The sequence below is a fragment of the Saccopteryx bilineata genome, chromosome 10, assembly GCF_036850765.1.
Source record: "Saccopteryx bilineata isolate mSacBil1 chromosome 10, mSacBil1_pri_phased_curated, whole genome shotgun sequence".
Lineage (NCBI taxonomy): Eukaryota > Metazoa > Chordata > Mammalia > Chiroptera > Emballonuridae > Saccopteryx > Saccopteryx bilineata.
The window spans coordinates 7,430,247-7,446,941 of record NC_089499.1 but is presented as its reverse complement, the minus strand read 5'-3'; the positions used below and the strand labels follow the sequence as shown (position 1 = coordinate 7,446,941).

The following is a 16,695-nucleotide window of genomic DNA, read 5'->3' as shown; positions in this document are numbered from 1 at the left end:
CCGTTCCTGTCTGTCCCTATCTATCCTTCTCTCTCTGTCCCTGTAAAAAAAAAGGGGGGGGGGACCTAGTTAATGTTTACTATATAATTTACACTACATGAAGTGCTTTTACATAATTTTATTTAATTATCACATGTTTAAGGTAGGAACTACTGTTGGTCCTATTTTTATAAATAAAGAAACCAAAGTTTAGGGAGAACACAATTTGCCCAAGGCCACAGGCAGTAAAATGTGGAGACGAGGCTACAAGATTCAAGATCCCATGAGAGGATGGGAGAAGCCCAGATAGCCCAACTGATTTCTCTCCTGTGACTCATCTAGAAAGCGTCCTGTCCCAGCCACTGCCCCTAAACCTAACTTTGCCTCGTGGTTATCTTCAAAGGTGATGGTGTAAAGGCCACATTAATGGTCTGAAGTTAAGGAATAAATTCAGTTGGAGAAGTATTACCAAAACTGTCTTTCAAAGGATCATTCTGTTGTGTAAACGCTGAAGCACCAGCTGTTCCACTGGGGAAAAAGAGCAAATCCTCTAGGCCATCATCATGGTGCATCTTAAAGGGATCTGGAATAAAAAGGGATTTAAAACTCAATCATAGTGAATATAACTACAAAGATAGCATTCCTTATTACCTTATGATGAAGTTTGATTAGTTACACAGGTGTTGTCAATAGTTAAATAGAGATAATGTCAGTGTACATGGTAAGAAATCAATAAATATTCACTATTTTGAAGCCAGCTATGTGTACCTTTTAAGTTCAATGGGATTGAAAGCTATATAAGTGGAAACAAATACCATGAGCTCTCAACCTTGTTAACTCTGACATGGAGGCACTGACACTACTGCTTGGAGGCCCTTCTGCAATCCATTCCTCCTGCTTCCAGCTCTAGGCAACTACAGATGAGCCCTTCGTCTCCACAGGTCAGTTTGAATGATTCAGAACGTGGCTATGAATCTAAGAATCTTGGTTTTCTCTTCTATCAAATGAGAATATGTATCGGCAGAGTTAGGTAAGAAATATTTATACATATAATGTGTATATAAAGGCTGCAGCACTGAGCCTGGCACAAATGGTGCTATTATTTTAAAAAAAATTTTTTTATTTACTAATTTTTTGAGAGAGAAAGAGAGAAAAACACTGATTCGCTGTTCCACTCATCTATATACTCAGTATATGAGTGGCTAATTTTTGTATGTGCCCTGACTGGGGATTAAACCTGCAACCCTGATGCATTGGGATGACATTCCAATCTAATGAATTACATGGCCAGGTGGTGCTATTATTGTTGTAATAATTCTTTTTGGAAGAATTAAGGTTCTAAGGTACCAATGATCATTTAGTCTTCAATGAATATGAATTTCAGTTAATTTACTCAAAACAGGTTTTGAAAAGAAGAGAACCAGAGGGGCATGTGCCTAGGAAGAAGAGAAACAGAGAGGAGTAAGGCTCACCTAGTTCAAAGGTTACGAGCTATATGTGGGCTAAATTGTTTTATCTGAGTGGCAGTTGCGGCTTTTTCCTGTTCATTCATATACTAGTTCCCATTCAGCGGTCATAGGCAAACCTGTATACTTACCAGTCTGGACAGGATTCACCACTTGCTCGGGTTCGAAGCAAAAGTTTGTATTTTCTGGCCAGTCCTGGTTGTTCTGATATCCCTGGTAGGTCATTTGCTCTCCAAGGAATTCAGGCGGAGACCCTGCAAATAGAAACATGAAACATAGGTTACAAAGTACCACTGTTTTCTCCTCTACTAGTGTTGAGTTTCTGTAAGTATTACAGCTAGTACAATATAACAACAATCCCATCTGCTAGTGCCTTTGACAAAGACTTAAAGTAATTTACGATAGGAAGCAATAAAGTACTGGAGAGTGTAAGCAGAGGCAGATTTCACAGCAGTACGCACCCTGGGCCCAGGTTCTGAAAGGCCCCGCAAAACCCCAACTTTACACTTTTTATAATGTAAGAAGCCCAATATTTTCTTCTGCATCCGGGGCCTTAACCAACCTTATTCCACTTCTGAGTGTAAGGCTATTTATTATAAGGTTAAAAATACTGCAGGAAGGCCCTGGCTGGGGTTAAGCTCAGTCTGTTAAGAGTCCCAAAACAACGAGGTTGCGGGTTTGATCCCCCATCAGGGCACCCATGGGAAGCAAACAAAAAGTGGAACAACAAATGCTTCCCTTCCCCTCCCCTCCCTCTCCCTTCCAGAATAAATAAATAAATAAATAAATAAGCTCTGCCTGGAGAGGTAGGTTGGTTGGTTGAAGTGTTGTCCTGGAGCGCGGAGGTTGCTGGTTTGATTCCCCAATCACGGCACATACAGAAACAGCTCGATAATCCTATCCCTCTCTCCCCACCTCACAAAAACAAACAAACAAACACAAAACAGCAAGAGACCTTCTGGTTATGGATGCATGGAAAGGTTAATTAAAAAAAAAATTTTTGGCCCTGGCCGGTTGGCTCAGCGGTAAAGCGTCGGCCTGGCATGCAGGAGTCTCAGGTTCGATTCCCGGCCAGGGCCCACAGGAGAAGTGCCCATCTGCTTCTCCACCCCTCCCCCTCTCCTTCCTCTCTGTCTCTTTCTTCCCCTCCCGCCGAGGCTCCATTGGAGCAAAGATAGCCCGGGCGCTGGGGATGGCTCCTTGGCCTCTGCCCCAGGCGCTAGAGTGGCTCTGGTAGCGGCAGAGCGACGCCCCGGAGGGGCAGAGCGTCGCCCCCTGGTGGGCGTGCCGGGTGGATCCCGGTCGGGCGCATGCAGGAGTCTGTCTGACTGTCTTTCCCGGTTTCTAGCTTCAGAAAAATACAAAAAAAAAAAAAGTTACTACAAATGTACAATAATGAAGTCTGTGTGCTAGACCACACATTAGATAAATAGAACAGAATAGAATTCAGAAAAAAACCTACAGACCCTGGCCGGTTGGCTCAGTGGCAGACCATCAGCCGACATGTGGAAGTCCTGGGTTCGATTACCGGCCAGGGCACACAGAAGTGCCCATCTGTTTCTCCACCCTTCCCCCTCTCCCCTCTCTCTCTCTCTCTCTCTCTCTCTCTCCCTCCCTCCCGCCTGCAGCCATGGCTCCACTGCAGCAAAGTTGGCCTGGGCACTGAGGATGGCTCCATGACCTCGCCTCAGGTGCTAGAATGGCTCCGGTTGCAACGGAGCAATACCGCCTAGTGGGCTTGCCAGGTGAATCCTGGTTGGGCACATGTGGGAGTCTGTCTCTCTGTCTCCCCACTTCTCAGTTCAGAAAAAATACAAAAGAAAATATGATAAACTGTACAACATCAAAATTTAAAACTTTTTCTTTTCGCCTGACCAGGCAGTGGCACAGTGGATAGAGGTCCACATCCTGGGATGCTGAGGACCCACGTTCAAAATCCTGAGGTCACTGGCTTGAGCAAAGGTTCATTCAGCGCAAGGTTGCCAGCTTGAGCATGGGATCATAGACATGACCCTACGGTCACTGGCTTGAGCCCAACATCCCTGGCCTGGCTGAAGTCCCCAGTCAAGGCAAATATGAACAACTAAATGCTCAATCAATCAGTGAACAACTAAAATGCTGCAACTACAAGTTGATGCTTCTTATCTCTCTCCATTCCTGTCTCTCTCCCTACCCTTGTTAAAAAAAAGAAAAAAAAGAAGAGCTAAAGACTGGGAGAAAATATTTCCAAATCATAAATCTAATCAAGGACCTGTATGCAGAAAAGATTAAAATCTCTCTTAACAAGGTCGCTGATCACTTTAAAAATATTTAGCCCCAGCCACATAGCTCAGTTGATAAGAGTGTCAATCTGAACATAAAAGTTGCCAGTTCAACCCCCAGTCGGTGCACAAATTAGAACAGATCATTGTTACATATAGCATTTTTTCATATAGTGTAGGCATTTTTTTTTAACAGAGACAGAGAGAGAGTCAGAGAGAGAGAGAGATAGGGACAGACAGACAGAAACGAAGAGAGATGAGAAGCATCAATCATTAGTTTTTCGTTGCGACACCTTAGTTGTTCATTGATTGCTTTCTCATATGTGCCTTGACCATGGGCCTTCAGCAGACCGAGTGACTCCTTGCTCAAGCCAGCGACCTTGGGTCCAAGCTGGTGAGCTTTGCTCAAACCAGATGAGCCCGTGCTCAAGCTGGCGACCTTGGGGTCTCGAACCTGGGTCCTTCTGCATCCCAGTCTGACACTCTATCCACTGTGCCACCGCCTGGTCAGGCTAGTGTAGGCAATTAATATGAGTGAAATAGCTATTTCAATCTGACTTTTTGTTTAGCTCCATTTATACTTGCAATGAAGTGTGTGTACAGTTTTTATTTCCTGTTTCCCTATATTTTTTGTTCTGATTATATTTGTTAAATTATTCATCTGTTTACTCTAATAAGAGAAAAGTGAGACTTGGCCAAAAGAAATCTTTTGCACTATTATAAGACAACTTAATTTTATTTTATTTTTTATTTTTTATTTATTTATTTTTTTTACAGAGGCAGAGATAGACAGGGACAGACAGACAGGAACAGAGAGAGATGAGAAGCATCAATCATCAGTTTCTCGTTGCGCGTTGCGACTTCTTAGTTGTTCATTGATTGCTCTCTCACATGTGCCTTGACCGTGGGCCTTCAGCAGACCGAGTAACCCCTTGCTGGAGCCAGCGACCTTGGGTCCAAGCTGGCGAGCTCTTTGCTCAAGCCAGATGAGCCCGCGCACGACCTCGGAGTCTCGAACCTGGGTACTTCCGCATCCCAGTCCGACGCTCTATCCACTGCGCCACCGCCTGGTCAGGCTTAATTTTATTTTTTTAAAAGATTTTACTTATTGATTTGAGAGAGAGGAGGGGGGAGGAGTTTTCACCAAAGAAACTATACAAATGGATAATAGGCACATGAAAGACACTCCTTAGGGAAATGCAAACTAAAATCGCTATGAGATACCAATACCTCTAAGCTCAACTGGGAGAAGCGGCAGACTGACCCTCCTCTGTGACTGGGCAGTGCCTCAGGCTGCCTCGAGGAGCAAGTTTTCCCCTTTAAGGATGCCCTTTACTTTCATGGGATCATTTAATTCTGATTTCACCAATATGAAGTGGTTTAGGGAAAGAGAAGAGAAGAAGAATGAAACCTAATAGTCTTAGATGTATACTCCTTCAGGAACAGTTCCTGAGAGGATCTTAGACATTTAAGGATTACCTTACTTTCAAAAATTTTATCAAAATTACCACAAAATCATTATTATGGACCGGATGATTTAAGTTAATAAATTCACCCTACATAACAAACTTCTGGCAAAGTGATGTATGTTTAGTATGAGAAGCATGAGAAGCTCCAAGAGAATTCAAACAATAGTTTACTATTTCTAACCCTTTGGTAAAAACCCACAATTTTGAATCAGTGAATTGGGTGCATTTTCTCTCACTCTCTGAAGAAGAAATAGGCACTTTTTGTTTTAAAATGCGAATGGCACTCCCTCCACAGCAGTGCTGCAGCACAACCCAGCACGGCTCGGGAATAGCACTGAGAACAGTTGGCCTCCACCAACGCTATCCCTAATGAGCATGTCCAACAGAGGCTCACCCCTCATCTTCATTCGCAAAACTCCAAGCAAAAGAAGGCAAGCTCCCTTGCAGGAGCAACAGCTTCAGAATAAATAATAAAATTCAAAACAAAAGCAATTAATATAATACAATGGAAACGACTTTAGATACTTTGGTTCTCCTATAAAAGTAAAATAGGAATAAATAGGGGCCAGTTTCTATTTTTGAGAAATTGGGGCATTTAAAAGAAAAGGCAGGTGACTAAATATTAAAAGTACTAATTAATTAAGTCATAATATCTATATACCAAAGCCAGAATAATTCTATCAGATAAGATCCATTCCCAGTATAAGTAAACCAATGGCTCATCTGGCTTAAACATAGGTTCATTGGCTTGAGCGTGGGATCACAGACATGCCCCCATGGTCACTGGCTTGAGCCCAAAGGTCACTGGCTTGGAGCCCAAAGTCGCTGACTTGAGCAAGGGGTCACTTGCTCTGTTGTAACCCCCCGGTCAAGGCATATATGAGAAAGCAATCAATGAACTAAGGTGCCACAATGAAGAATTGATGCTTCTCATCTCTCCCTTCCTGTCTGTCATGTCCCTATCTGTACCTCTCTCTGAATCTATGTCTGTCAAAAAAAAAAAAAAAAAGTTCAGAGTTCTAACAATATCTAAAAACACTGAAGCATTCGTGGAAGGTCTCAAGCAGGTCATGGATGATGACGTTTGGGTTAACAGTTTCTTTTCAGTTCACTATAAAACAAACAAGCATGCTTGTCTTGGAAATGTCCTAACAGACTACACAGTATACTTGTTTTGCTTCAACCAGAAATCCTGCAGGTTGCTTCCCAGAGTAGGCACATGTACAAGATGCCATTGTGAGGCCAGAATACAGCCTAAGCTGGCAGTAAGATAGCTGTAAACACTACACTGTTTTCAGTGGTTCCTTCCACCTCCCAGACATTTGATTTACTATCTTACTAAGTGTACATTATACAAACACATGTCTCTACACAACTTCCTTTCTCATTCTCCAAAGAGGTTCTTACATATACTCCCCAGCATCCTCCATGCCAACATGTAAGCTCTTACTTCACAGAAAATAAAATTCTCCAACTGCCCTTTTCCTCTACTGAAAACTATGTGAGTCTGTAATTATTTCTTTTTTCCACTTATTAAGGAAGTATAATTCTCTACCTTTATTTTTTTTTAATATGAAAAAAAAAAAGCTAACCTAGAGAATGAGAAGTCAATACCTTTCTCCTTCCTAAGGTTGGCACATATGCAAGTATGCCCTTTATCACCTCCCTTGTAACCCAATCCTCCAACCTCCTAGATTTGTTTTATTATCCTTTTCCTTACTTCTCCTCCTCTGGTTATAAGCACAACTAAATCTCTACCTTTTTTAAAACACAAAATTCAAATTTCCCCTATAGAAGAATCTATGAATTAAAGGAAATTTCGATTCCAATTTAACAAACTATCTTTTTAAAAAAAAGAAATAACTGGGGGAAATATTGGTCCTTTATAGATACACATTCACCAACCCAGGTCCAGGGGAAACAGGTCCATACTACAAAGCTTTTCAAGGGTGTAGGTCACCCCTTTACTAATGTGTTTCTCAATGCCTTACTTAAAGGAGTGTCTTCTGGGCCTTTCTGTGCAATTTAGGTCACACAGGATAATCTATTCCAATATTTCTGTCTCACTAAGCCAGCGGTTCTCAATCTGTGGGTCGCGACCCCGGCGGGGGTCGAACAACCAAAACACAGGGGTTGCCTAAAGCCATCCCCTGTGTTTTGGTCGTTCGACTCCCACCGGGGTCACGACCCACAGATTGAGAACCGCTGCACTAAGCCTTTGAGTCCCTCCCTTTATGTCTCGCCAGGGAAGCTTTGACATCTCTACCTCATTAAAAGTAGGTCACTGTTGAGTATAAATTTCTGTAAACCAACTGAGTGAGGTGTTCGAGCTACTTCCAGCTGTAGAAGCCAACACATTAAATCTGAACTCTGCAGTAAGTAAACTCGCATTAATAAATTAGACCCAATACAGAAGTATAATCTACCTTCCTTGGTTGAAGATCCTTAGAATATGCTTCTACACATGATTAGAGTATTGCAAATATTGTAAATATTTTAGGCTTTGCAGGCCATATAGTCTCTGTCACAATACCCTTAAACGACATGGGTGTGAACTGTATGGTTCCACTTAGATGAAGGTTTTTTTCAATAATTATAAAGTACCTTCTCTTCCTCATGATTTTAATAGCATTTTCTCTTTCTAACTTTTTTTAAATCTTTTTTTTAAACTTTACTCATTTTCGAGAGAAGAGAAAGAGAGATAGATAGATAGAGAAGGGGGGAGGAGCAGGAAGCATCAACTCCCATATGTGCCTTGACCAGGTAAGCCCAGGGTTTTGAACCAGTGACCTCAGCTTTCCAGGTCGACGCTTTATCCACTGCACCATTACAGGTCAAGCTTTTCTAACTTTCTTTATTGTAACAATACAGTATATAATATATATTTCATACAAAATATGTGTTTACAGATTGTTTGTGTTACTTGTAAGGCTTCTAATGAACAGTATGGTATTAGTAGTTAAGTTTTGAGAGAGTCAAAAATTATATACAGATTTCTGACTGAACAAGGATGGAGATGTCAGTGCCCCTAACTCCCACATTATTCAAGGGTCAAATGTACTCAACTCAACCATTATAGCACAAAAGCAGCCACAGACAATACATAAACAGAGAAGCATAGCTTTGCCCAATAAAACTTTATTTATGGACACTAATATGTGAATTTCACATAATTTTCTAATGTCACAGTCATGTAGTTTTTGTCACAACCCCCAGGTATGACCATGGGAGATGTCATCACTGAAGTGGGTTCTCTGATTTCAACAGGGATTATGGGACCCTAGAAAAGCAGAAACCAAGTGGCAGCACCTACTCACCAAGACAAGGTAGGTGTATCTACCAGCAGGGTTGCGTTGGTAATCACAATGCCTAAGCCCACCAGGATCTTTTGTGGTAGTAAATTGACCAGTGTTCCATAGGCAGCCTACCAAAATATGAATCGATCTATACAGGACGGGAAAACCCTTACCTCTGATAGTAACAACCATTCTTGAAAAGTCATAACCTATCATCCAGTTTCCAGACCCGTCAATTCATAAACCCAGAACCTAGTCAGGAAGGATCCTACATTGTTCCCACACGTACAGGCTGCGAATCCAAGCTTCCCCAAAGGCATTTTTCTAGGGTAACTGTGGATTAGAGAAAAGGAAATACTCAGACCTTTCTGGGGTTCCTAATTCCAGGGGACCCAAAATGCCAGTGTGGCTTACCAGTCCAAGTGAGGGCTAACAGTAGTCAAACAACAGTTGTAGTGCTTAGTTTAAGTCCAACCCACAATGGACCCACTTGCTCTGTGCACCTATTCTGTAGTTATTTTCTCAGTTCCTGGATGAACTGGGAATACACATACCTGACACCTGGCTGAACTCCCACATTGGCTCTCCACTACCAAATAGCGGGCCCAACTGACAAGGGTCACTATGGAAGGGGTTAAATAGGAATCCACTAGAATTCCCCCTCTCTACCAAGATATTTAACCAGAATAATACCACACTCCTAGGATAACTAAAAAGTTTAATACCTCTGTCAAAGACTTTAAAGTAACAAAGATAGTGATATCTGTTGCATCTCCATTTAACTAGTCTGGCCTGTGCAAAAGTCAGATGGATGTTGGCAAGTAGCTGTAAACCATCTAATCCTAACCAGGAGACTACCATCTGGCAGCTGATGCCCCAGATATGGCATCTTTATTGGAGCAAATCAACCCAGTCCTGACATTGATGTACTGCTATAGTCCTGAGCAATGTCTTTTTTCTCTACCAGTTGACAAAGATCATCAGAAGCATTATGCTTTTACATGCATATGAGCCTTGCTCGTCAGGGCTACATCAACTTTACCATAATATTATGGCTCAGAGATCTTGAACGTGTGACATTTAAAAAAAATCACATTAGCCCACTATACTGGCATTATGCTAACTGGGTCTGAGAAGTAGAAAGTAGCAAATACAGATACTTTAGGAAGAGGATAAAACACAAAAATTCAAAGGCCCTTCTTATCAATAATGTGTTTGCAATCAGTGGCCCAATACAAGTCAAGATCTCCTTTCCAAGGTGAGTAAGTTACAAGTCACATCATCAACAATGTAAAAAGGTACAATGCTTAGTCGGACTCTTTGGGTGCTATACGCAACATACCCCACATTTAAGTGTACTTCTTTAACCCAACCACAAAGTAAGGCTAATAGAGTGGGGACCAGAGCAAGAGAAGGCTCTGCACCAAGTTCAGACTGCAGTTCAAGCTGCTTTGCCACTTAGAACTGATCTAGCAGATCCAATGACACCTGAAGTGTCCCTAACAAATAGGGATGCTAAATCCCCAATTCAGAGAATCACAGCCCAAACTTCTAGAATTTTGGGGAAAATCTATACTCTCTTCTGCAGACAACTATTCACCTTTTGACAAATAGCTTCACACTTCCGGGTATTGATAGAGACTAAATGCCTAAATATGGGCTGACAGCAAGGGAAATCTCAAATGGGTAGAAGTCATAGATATCAATTTTGATCTCATGACTAATTACAGAAATGAGAACTGCGATGGCTTTGCCTATTTTCTCTGATATGTTTTGTGTTTATTTGTATAGTCTAACAATTTTTTCCTCTTCCTTCTTCTGGTTACTGTACACTGTCAAATATTACTTTCACAATCAGTCTCTCTTTTTTTTATTTTACAGGAACAGAGAGAGAGAGAGAGTCAGAGAGAGGGATAGATAGGGACAGACAGGAACAGAGAGAGATGAGAAGCATCAATCATCACTTTTTCGTTGTAACACCTTAGTTGTTCATTGATTGCTTTCTCATATGTGCCTTGACCGCGGTCCTTCAGCAGACCGAGTAACCCCTTGCTCAAGCCAGTGACCTTGGGTCCAAGCTGGTGAGCTTTTGCTCAAACCAGATGAGCCTGCGCTCAAGATGGTGACCTTGGGGTCTCGAACCTGGGTCTTCCCGCATCCCAGTCCAATGCTCTATCCACTGTGCCATCGCCTGGTCAGGCCACAATCAGTCTCTTGATAACAGTAGCCAAAGGGTTAAAGCCTCTCAGCTCCACTCTTGCCTTGCTTGCTGTTAGGTTCGGGTCCAGGGCCTTTTACCAAAAAAGCTCAGGTTAAATTTAAAGTAATCTGGTGCCGAGGCAGTTCCTATAACTATCCTACCTGAGCAAACCTGTCTGATATCCCACATCCCCTCACCCACTGCCCCAAATTTCGCACCAAAACTAACCTCCTAGCTAATCCTTGCTCACTAATCCTATAAAAGCTAAAATCCCAGACCCTCAGGGCTGGTCCCAGCCCATCAGTTCACAGATGCATAAGTAAATTTCTTAGAAAACTCATCAGGCCTTGTGCATGCCTCCCTTGGTGACCTAACACTTGCGATAATGGAGTTGGATCCCATAAACCAGGGGTCCCCAAACTGCGGCCCCCTGAGGGCATTTATCCAACCCCTACCGCACTTCCGGAAGGGGCACCTCTTTCATTGGTGGTCAGTGAGAGGAGCATAGTTCCCATTGAAATACTGGTCAGTTTGTTGATTTAAATTTACTTGTTCTTTATTTTAAATACTGTATTTGTTCCCGTTTTGTTTTTTTACTTTAAAATAAGGTATTTAAACAGAGCTAGTGCTCTGTTAGCTACTACTACCACCACTAAAACTCAGCTTTTTCAAACTTTTTGGTTTCTGTGGGGTTCTATGCGGAATGAGATCGCTTAAAGCACAGGTGTGCCTCCCATCAGCCCCGTCTATGGAGTCCCCTGGGAAAGCAGGTAGGGCTCCAAATGAAGCCTGACCACTCTGCCCACCCCACCCCTCAAATGGTACCTGGTGAGGAGGTCGAGGACCTGCTGCTTGCAGCTGGGAATGGTGGCTAGAGCTGCCTGACCTGTGGTGGCGCAGTGGATAAAGCGTTGGCCTGGAACCCTGAGGTCACTAGTTCGAAACCCTAGGCTTGCCTGGTCAAGGCACATATGGGAGTTGATGCTTCCAAATCCTCCTCTGTTCTATCTCTTTCCTCCCTCTCTCTCTCTCTCCTCTCTCTCTAATAATAAAAATGAATAAAAAAAATAAAATAAGATATGTGCAGTGTGCATAGGGATTTGTTCATAGTTTTTTTTTTTATAGTCTGGCCCTCCAACAGTCTGAGGGACAGTGAACTGGCTGGCTCCCTGTGTAAAAAGTTTGGGACCCCTGCTATAAACATTTCTCCTTTGTCAGTTGGCATAACATTAAGCTTAGTGGAGGGTGCTCGAAGAAGGGGCTTCCTGTGTGCTCTTCCATCTTCTTGCTCCAATGATGCTCTGTTTGTGAGCAAAACACACAATGGTGCTCACCCCAATATGTTTTAGTGGGCCCTCCCATAAGCATCTTCCCAGGCAAGGTCCACTCGTGCCCCAAGCTGGCTTCCCAGTGACAGCAGCACCTCTGTGTACTGCTTCCCATTTGCCAAACAGCCTACAGCAAGCAGTGTCTCAACAAAAATCCTCACCATCAAATGAAGACATCCAAGACAGGAAACTAGTTTATTTGGACAAGTGCACTTGTTCAAATTTTTCTTGTCTTTTGTTCTCTGCCTGAGTCCCAGGGGTAGTAGCTGCTCACCGTGTCTTCCATTCCTGTATACTTTAGAGCTCTCTTTCCCCCTCAGTAGTTAATTCCCTGATCAAATTACTGTGTGGTTTCTGTCTCCTGACTAGGCTTAGACTGATACATATACTGAGAATTAAAAACATTGCAATGGCTTCAATTCACATAGTTTTAAATAATGGGAAAATGAACAAGAGATGTTTAAACCAAAGAAAATAAATTGGAAGGCATATGATAATCTCTAATTTATCGTGTGCATGAGAAAACATACTGTTTTTGCTGTTCAGCTCTAGTAACAGCATCAGCTGCTGAAACAGCAAAATCCCTCATTTACAGAGAAAATGAAGACTAGAAATATTACTTTTTATATTTATAAATTGAATTTATTGGGGTAACAATGGTTAACATAATTATACAGGTTATCCTGACCAGGTGGTGGCACAATGAACAGAGCATTGGCCTGGGACACTGAGGACCCAGGTTCGAAACCCTGAGGTCGCTGGCTTGAACACAGACTCACTAACTTAAACACAGAGTTTGCCGGCTTGAGCGTGGAATCATAGACATGACCCCATGGTCGCTCACTTGATCCCTAAGTTTGCTGACCCCCCATCCCCACATCAAAGCACATACAAGAAAGCAATCAATGAACAACTAAGGTGCCGTAACTATGAGTTCATGCTTCTCATCTTTCTCCATTCCTGTCTGTCTGTCCCTCCTCTCTCCCTTAAAAAAAATTATACAGGGCCCTGGCCAGTTGGCTCAGCGGTATAGTGTCGGCCTGGCGTGCAGGGGACCCGGGTCCGGGTTTGGTTCCCAGCCAGGGCACACATTTGCTTCTCCACACCCCCCCTTCCTCTCTGTCTCTCTCTTCCCCTCCCGCAGCCAAGACTCCATTGGAGCAAAGATGGCCAGGGCGCTGGGGATGGCTCCTTGGCCTCTGCCCCAGGCGCTAGAGTGGCTCTGGTCACTGCAGAGCGACGCCCTAGAGGGGCAGAGCATCGCCCCCTGGTGGGCGTGCCAGGTGGATCCCGGTTGGGCGCATGCAGGAGTCTGTCTGACTGTCTCTCCCCGTTTCCAGCTTCAGAAAAATACAAAATATATATATATACAGGTTTCAGGTACCCAATTCTATAACACTTCTCTGTACACCATATTATTTGTTCACCTTGAGTCATATTAGCATTTAAAAATTTTTTTAAATTATTTTTATTTATTCATTTTAGAGAAGAGAGAGAGAGAGAGAGAGAGAGAACGGGGTAGGAGCAGGAAGCTTCAACTCCCATATGTGCCTTGACCAGGCAAGCCCAGGGTTTTGAACTGGTAACCTCAGCGTTTCAGGTTGAGGCTTTATCCACTGCGCCACCACAGGTCAGGCCCATATTAGCATTTATTACCAAAAAGCAGAACCTTTCAGTGAAGTCCTCTAAGGAGCCTAACATCAATACGTAAATTTACATAGATTTGCACATTCTTATCTCATTTTCAGTTGCTGAAAACCTACTGGAGAACCAGCTTGCCAGGTTTTTGCAGTGACAAAAAGTTCTATATTAATTTCCTGACAATTAGCAGAACAAAAAACTCTTCAGTGTTTCAGTTTGCTTGGAGTTCTTTAAAAGTTTCAACTTCAATTTTGTCCTCTAGAAATAGAGCATCTCCAAAGAAACAATGGACAACAGATGTGCTCTAGTTACATCCAATTAAAACACTGTTACATAGTCATTTAAACAGGAAAAGGAGCTGATGGCCAAAAAGAATGATTTATTAGCAAGAGCACTTACTGGGTTGAACCTGAAAGGACTTTCTATATGAATATATTATCCTACTATCATCTTACATTTATTAACCCCTTCAACCAGGTTACAAAGCACTGAACATATTTTCTGCCCCTTTACCCAAACAATTATTTTATTACTAGTTCACCTTTTATAGAGGAGAAACCTTCAGCTTAAAAGAGGTCAAATAACTCACATAAGAGGCGAAACCTAGATGGTGCCAGATCTAGGCGTGGTCTTCAGACAGCTTTCTCGAATTTAAACAAATCACTAAGGGGAACTTATTTCTAGAAAGACATGCGCCAGTACATAGCAAAAATCACTGCAATTATAACTGGCCTTGCTCTTAACTTTCTGTTCCCATGTGAGGCCTGAAACAGAGCCACTTACTCAGAGAAAAAGGCTGGTGAAAAGAAGAGAAAAAAGCATAATCAAACCACTTGTGCAGCTACATAATGTACAAAATTTAAGCCTGACCAGGCAGTGGCACAGTGGATAGAGTTTCAATCTGGGGTGCTGAGGACCCAGGTTCAAAACCCCTAGGTCGCCAGCTTGAACACAGGCTCACCAGCTTAAGCACGGGGTTGCCAGCTTGAGCGTGGGATCACAGACAGGACCCCATGGTTGCTGGCTTAAGCCCAAGGTTGCTGGCTTGAAGCCCAAGATCACTGGCTTGAGCAAGGGGTCACTGGCTCAGCTAGAGCCCCCCTGGGTCAAGACATATATGTATGTAGCAATCAATGAACAACTAAAATGCCACAACTATGAATTGATACTTCTCGTCTCTCCCCCTTCCTCTCTTTCTCTCTCTTGCCTTCACTAAAAAAAATATTAAAGTCAGATAATCTTTCTGTCTATACACAAAACAGCAAGGTGGCCCACTGTTCTTTTCAACGTTAAAAACAGCTATAATAATGGCCCTGGCCGGTTGGCTCAGCGGTATAGCGTCGGCCTGGCGTGCGGGGGACCCGGGTTCGATTCCCGGCCAGGGCACATAGGAGAAGCGCCCATTTGCTTCTCCACCCCTCCCCCCCCTCCTTCCTCTCTGTCTCTCTCTTCCCCTCCCGCAGCCAAGGCTCCATTGGAGCAAAGATGGCCCGGGAGCTGGGGATGGCTCCTTGGCCTCTGCCCCAGGCGCTAGAGTGGCTCTGGTCGCCGCAGAGCAAAGCCCCAGAGGGGCAAAGCATCGCCCCCTGGTGGGCAGAGCATCGCCCCTGGTGGGCGTGCCGGGTGGATCCCGGTCGGCGCATGCAGGAGTCTGTCTGACTGTCTCTCCCCGTTTCCAGCTTCAGAAAAAATACAACACACACACACACACACAAACAGCTATAATGGTCGAGATAAAAATTTATACTTTTTTTTTTTTTTTCCCCCATTTTTCTGAAGCTGGAAACAGGGAGAGACAGTCAGACAGACTCCCGCATGCGCCCGACCGGGATCCACCCGGCACGCCCACCAGGGGAGGTGCTCTGCCCCCCAGGGGGCGATGCTCTGCCCATCCTGGGCGTCGCCATATTGCGACCAGAGCCACTCTAGCGCCTGAGGCAGAGGCCACAGAGCCATCCCCAGCGCCCGGGGCCATCTTTGCTCCAATGGAGCCTTGGCTGTGGGAGGGGAAGAGAGAGACAGAGAGGAAAGCGCGGTGGAGAGGTGGAGAAGCAAATGGGCGCTTCTCCTGTGTGCCCTGGCCGGGAATCGAACCCGGGTCCTCCGCACGCTAGGCCGACGCTCTACCGCTGAGCCAACCGGCCAGGGCCAAAAATTTATACTTTTTTAAGATTTTATTTATTCATTTTTAGAGAGGGGGGGAGAGAAAGAGAGAGAGAGAGAGCGAGAAGGGGGAAGGAGCAGGAAGCATCAACTCCCAAATGCACCTAAACCAGGCAAGCCCAGGGTTTCGGCAACCTCAGCGTTTTAGGTCGATGCTTTATCCACTGTGCCACCATAGGTCAGGACAAAAGTTTATACTTTTTTCAATAGCATAGAAAGATCACAGCACAAGGCTTTTTTGATAATTGTAAAACAGTTATTTTCTACCTCAACGACAATGCATTAGCCATGAAAATGTGTTAGGTAAAGGAGGAGATGAAAAATTACTGTAAAGTTAACACTGTTGGGGAAATGAGAAGTAACACCAGAGCAAATAGGCTAAATGGCATATCTCATGCTTTGCCACAGAAGAAAGGATAGAGTATATGTGCACCATAGACACATTAAAAGCTGGTGGTGTCTGCCAGTCAGAATGGCGCTCATCAACAAAACAACACAGAATAAGTGCTGGCGAGGATGTGGAGAAAAGGGAACCCTCCTGCACTGCTGGTGGGAATGCAGACTGGAGCAGCCACTGTGGAAAACAGTATGGAGATTCCTCAAAAAATTAAAAATCGAACTGCCTTTTGACCTAGCCAACCCACTTTTAGGAATATATCCCGAGAACACCACATCAATGAATCAAAAGGAGAAATGCATTCTCATGTTTATGGCAGCATTGTTTACAATAGCCAAGATCTGGAAACAGCACAAGTGTCCATCAGTGGACGAGTGGATTAAAAAGCTGTGGTACATATATATATATATACAGTGGAATACTATGGGGCCACGAAAAAGAAGGAAATACTATTTTTTGCGACAACATGAATGGACCTGGAAACTATTATGTTAA

General features: G+C 43.6%; 1 protein-coding gene across 22 annotated transcripts in view; it reads right to left on the bottom strand.

Annotated features, from left to right (window-relative positions):
* MAP4 (microtubule associated protein 4) overlaps window positions 1-16,695 on the bottom strand; it is a 174,622-nt gene that overhangs the window by 64,630 nt on the left and 93,297 nt on the right. For 18 of the 22 annotated variants that reach the window (XM_066246021.1, XM_066246023.1, XM_066246024.1 and 15 more), the window contains exons 4-5: window positions 1,577-1,699; window positions 449-562 (exon numbers count right to left, since the gene is read on the bottom strand). In XM_066246021.1, coding sequence (XP_066102118.1) covers window positions 449-562; window positions 1,577-1,699 — 237 coding nt within the window. The remainder of the gene's footprint in view (window positions 1-448; window positions 563-1,576; window positions 1,700-16,695) is intronic. The other 4 variants (XM_066246025.1, XM_066246041.1, XM_066246043.1 and 1 more) reach the window with 1 other exon arrangement.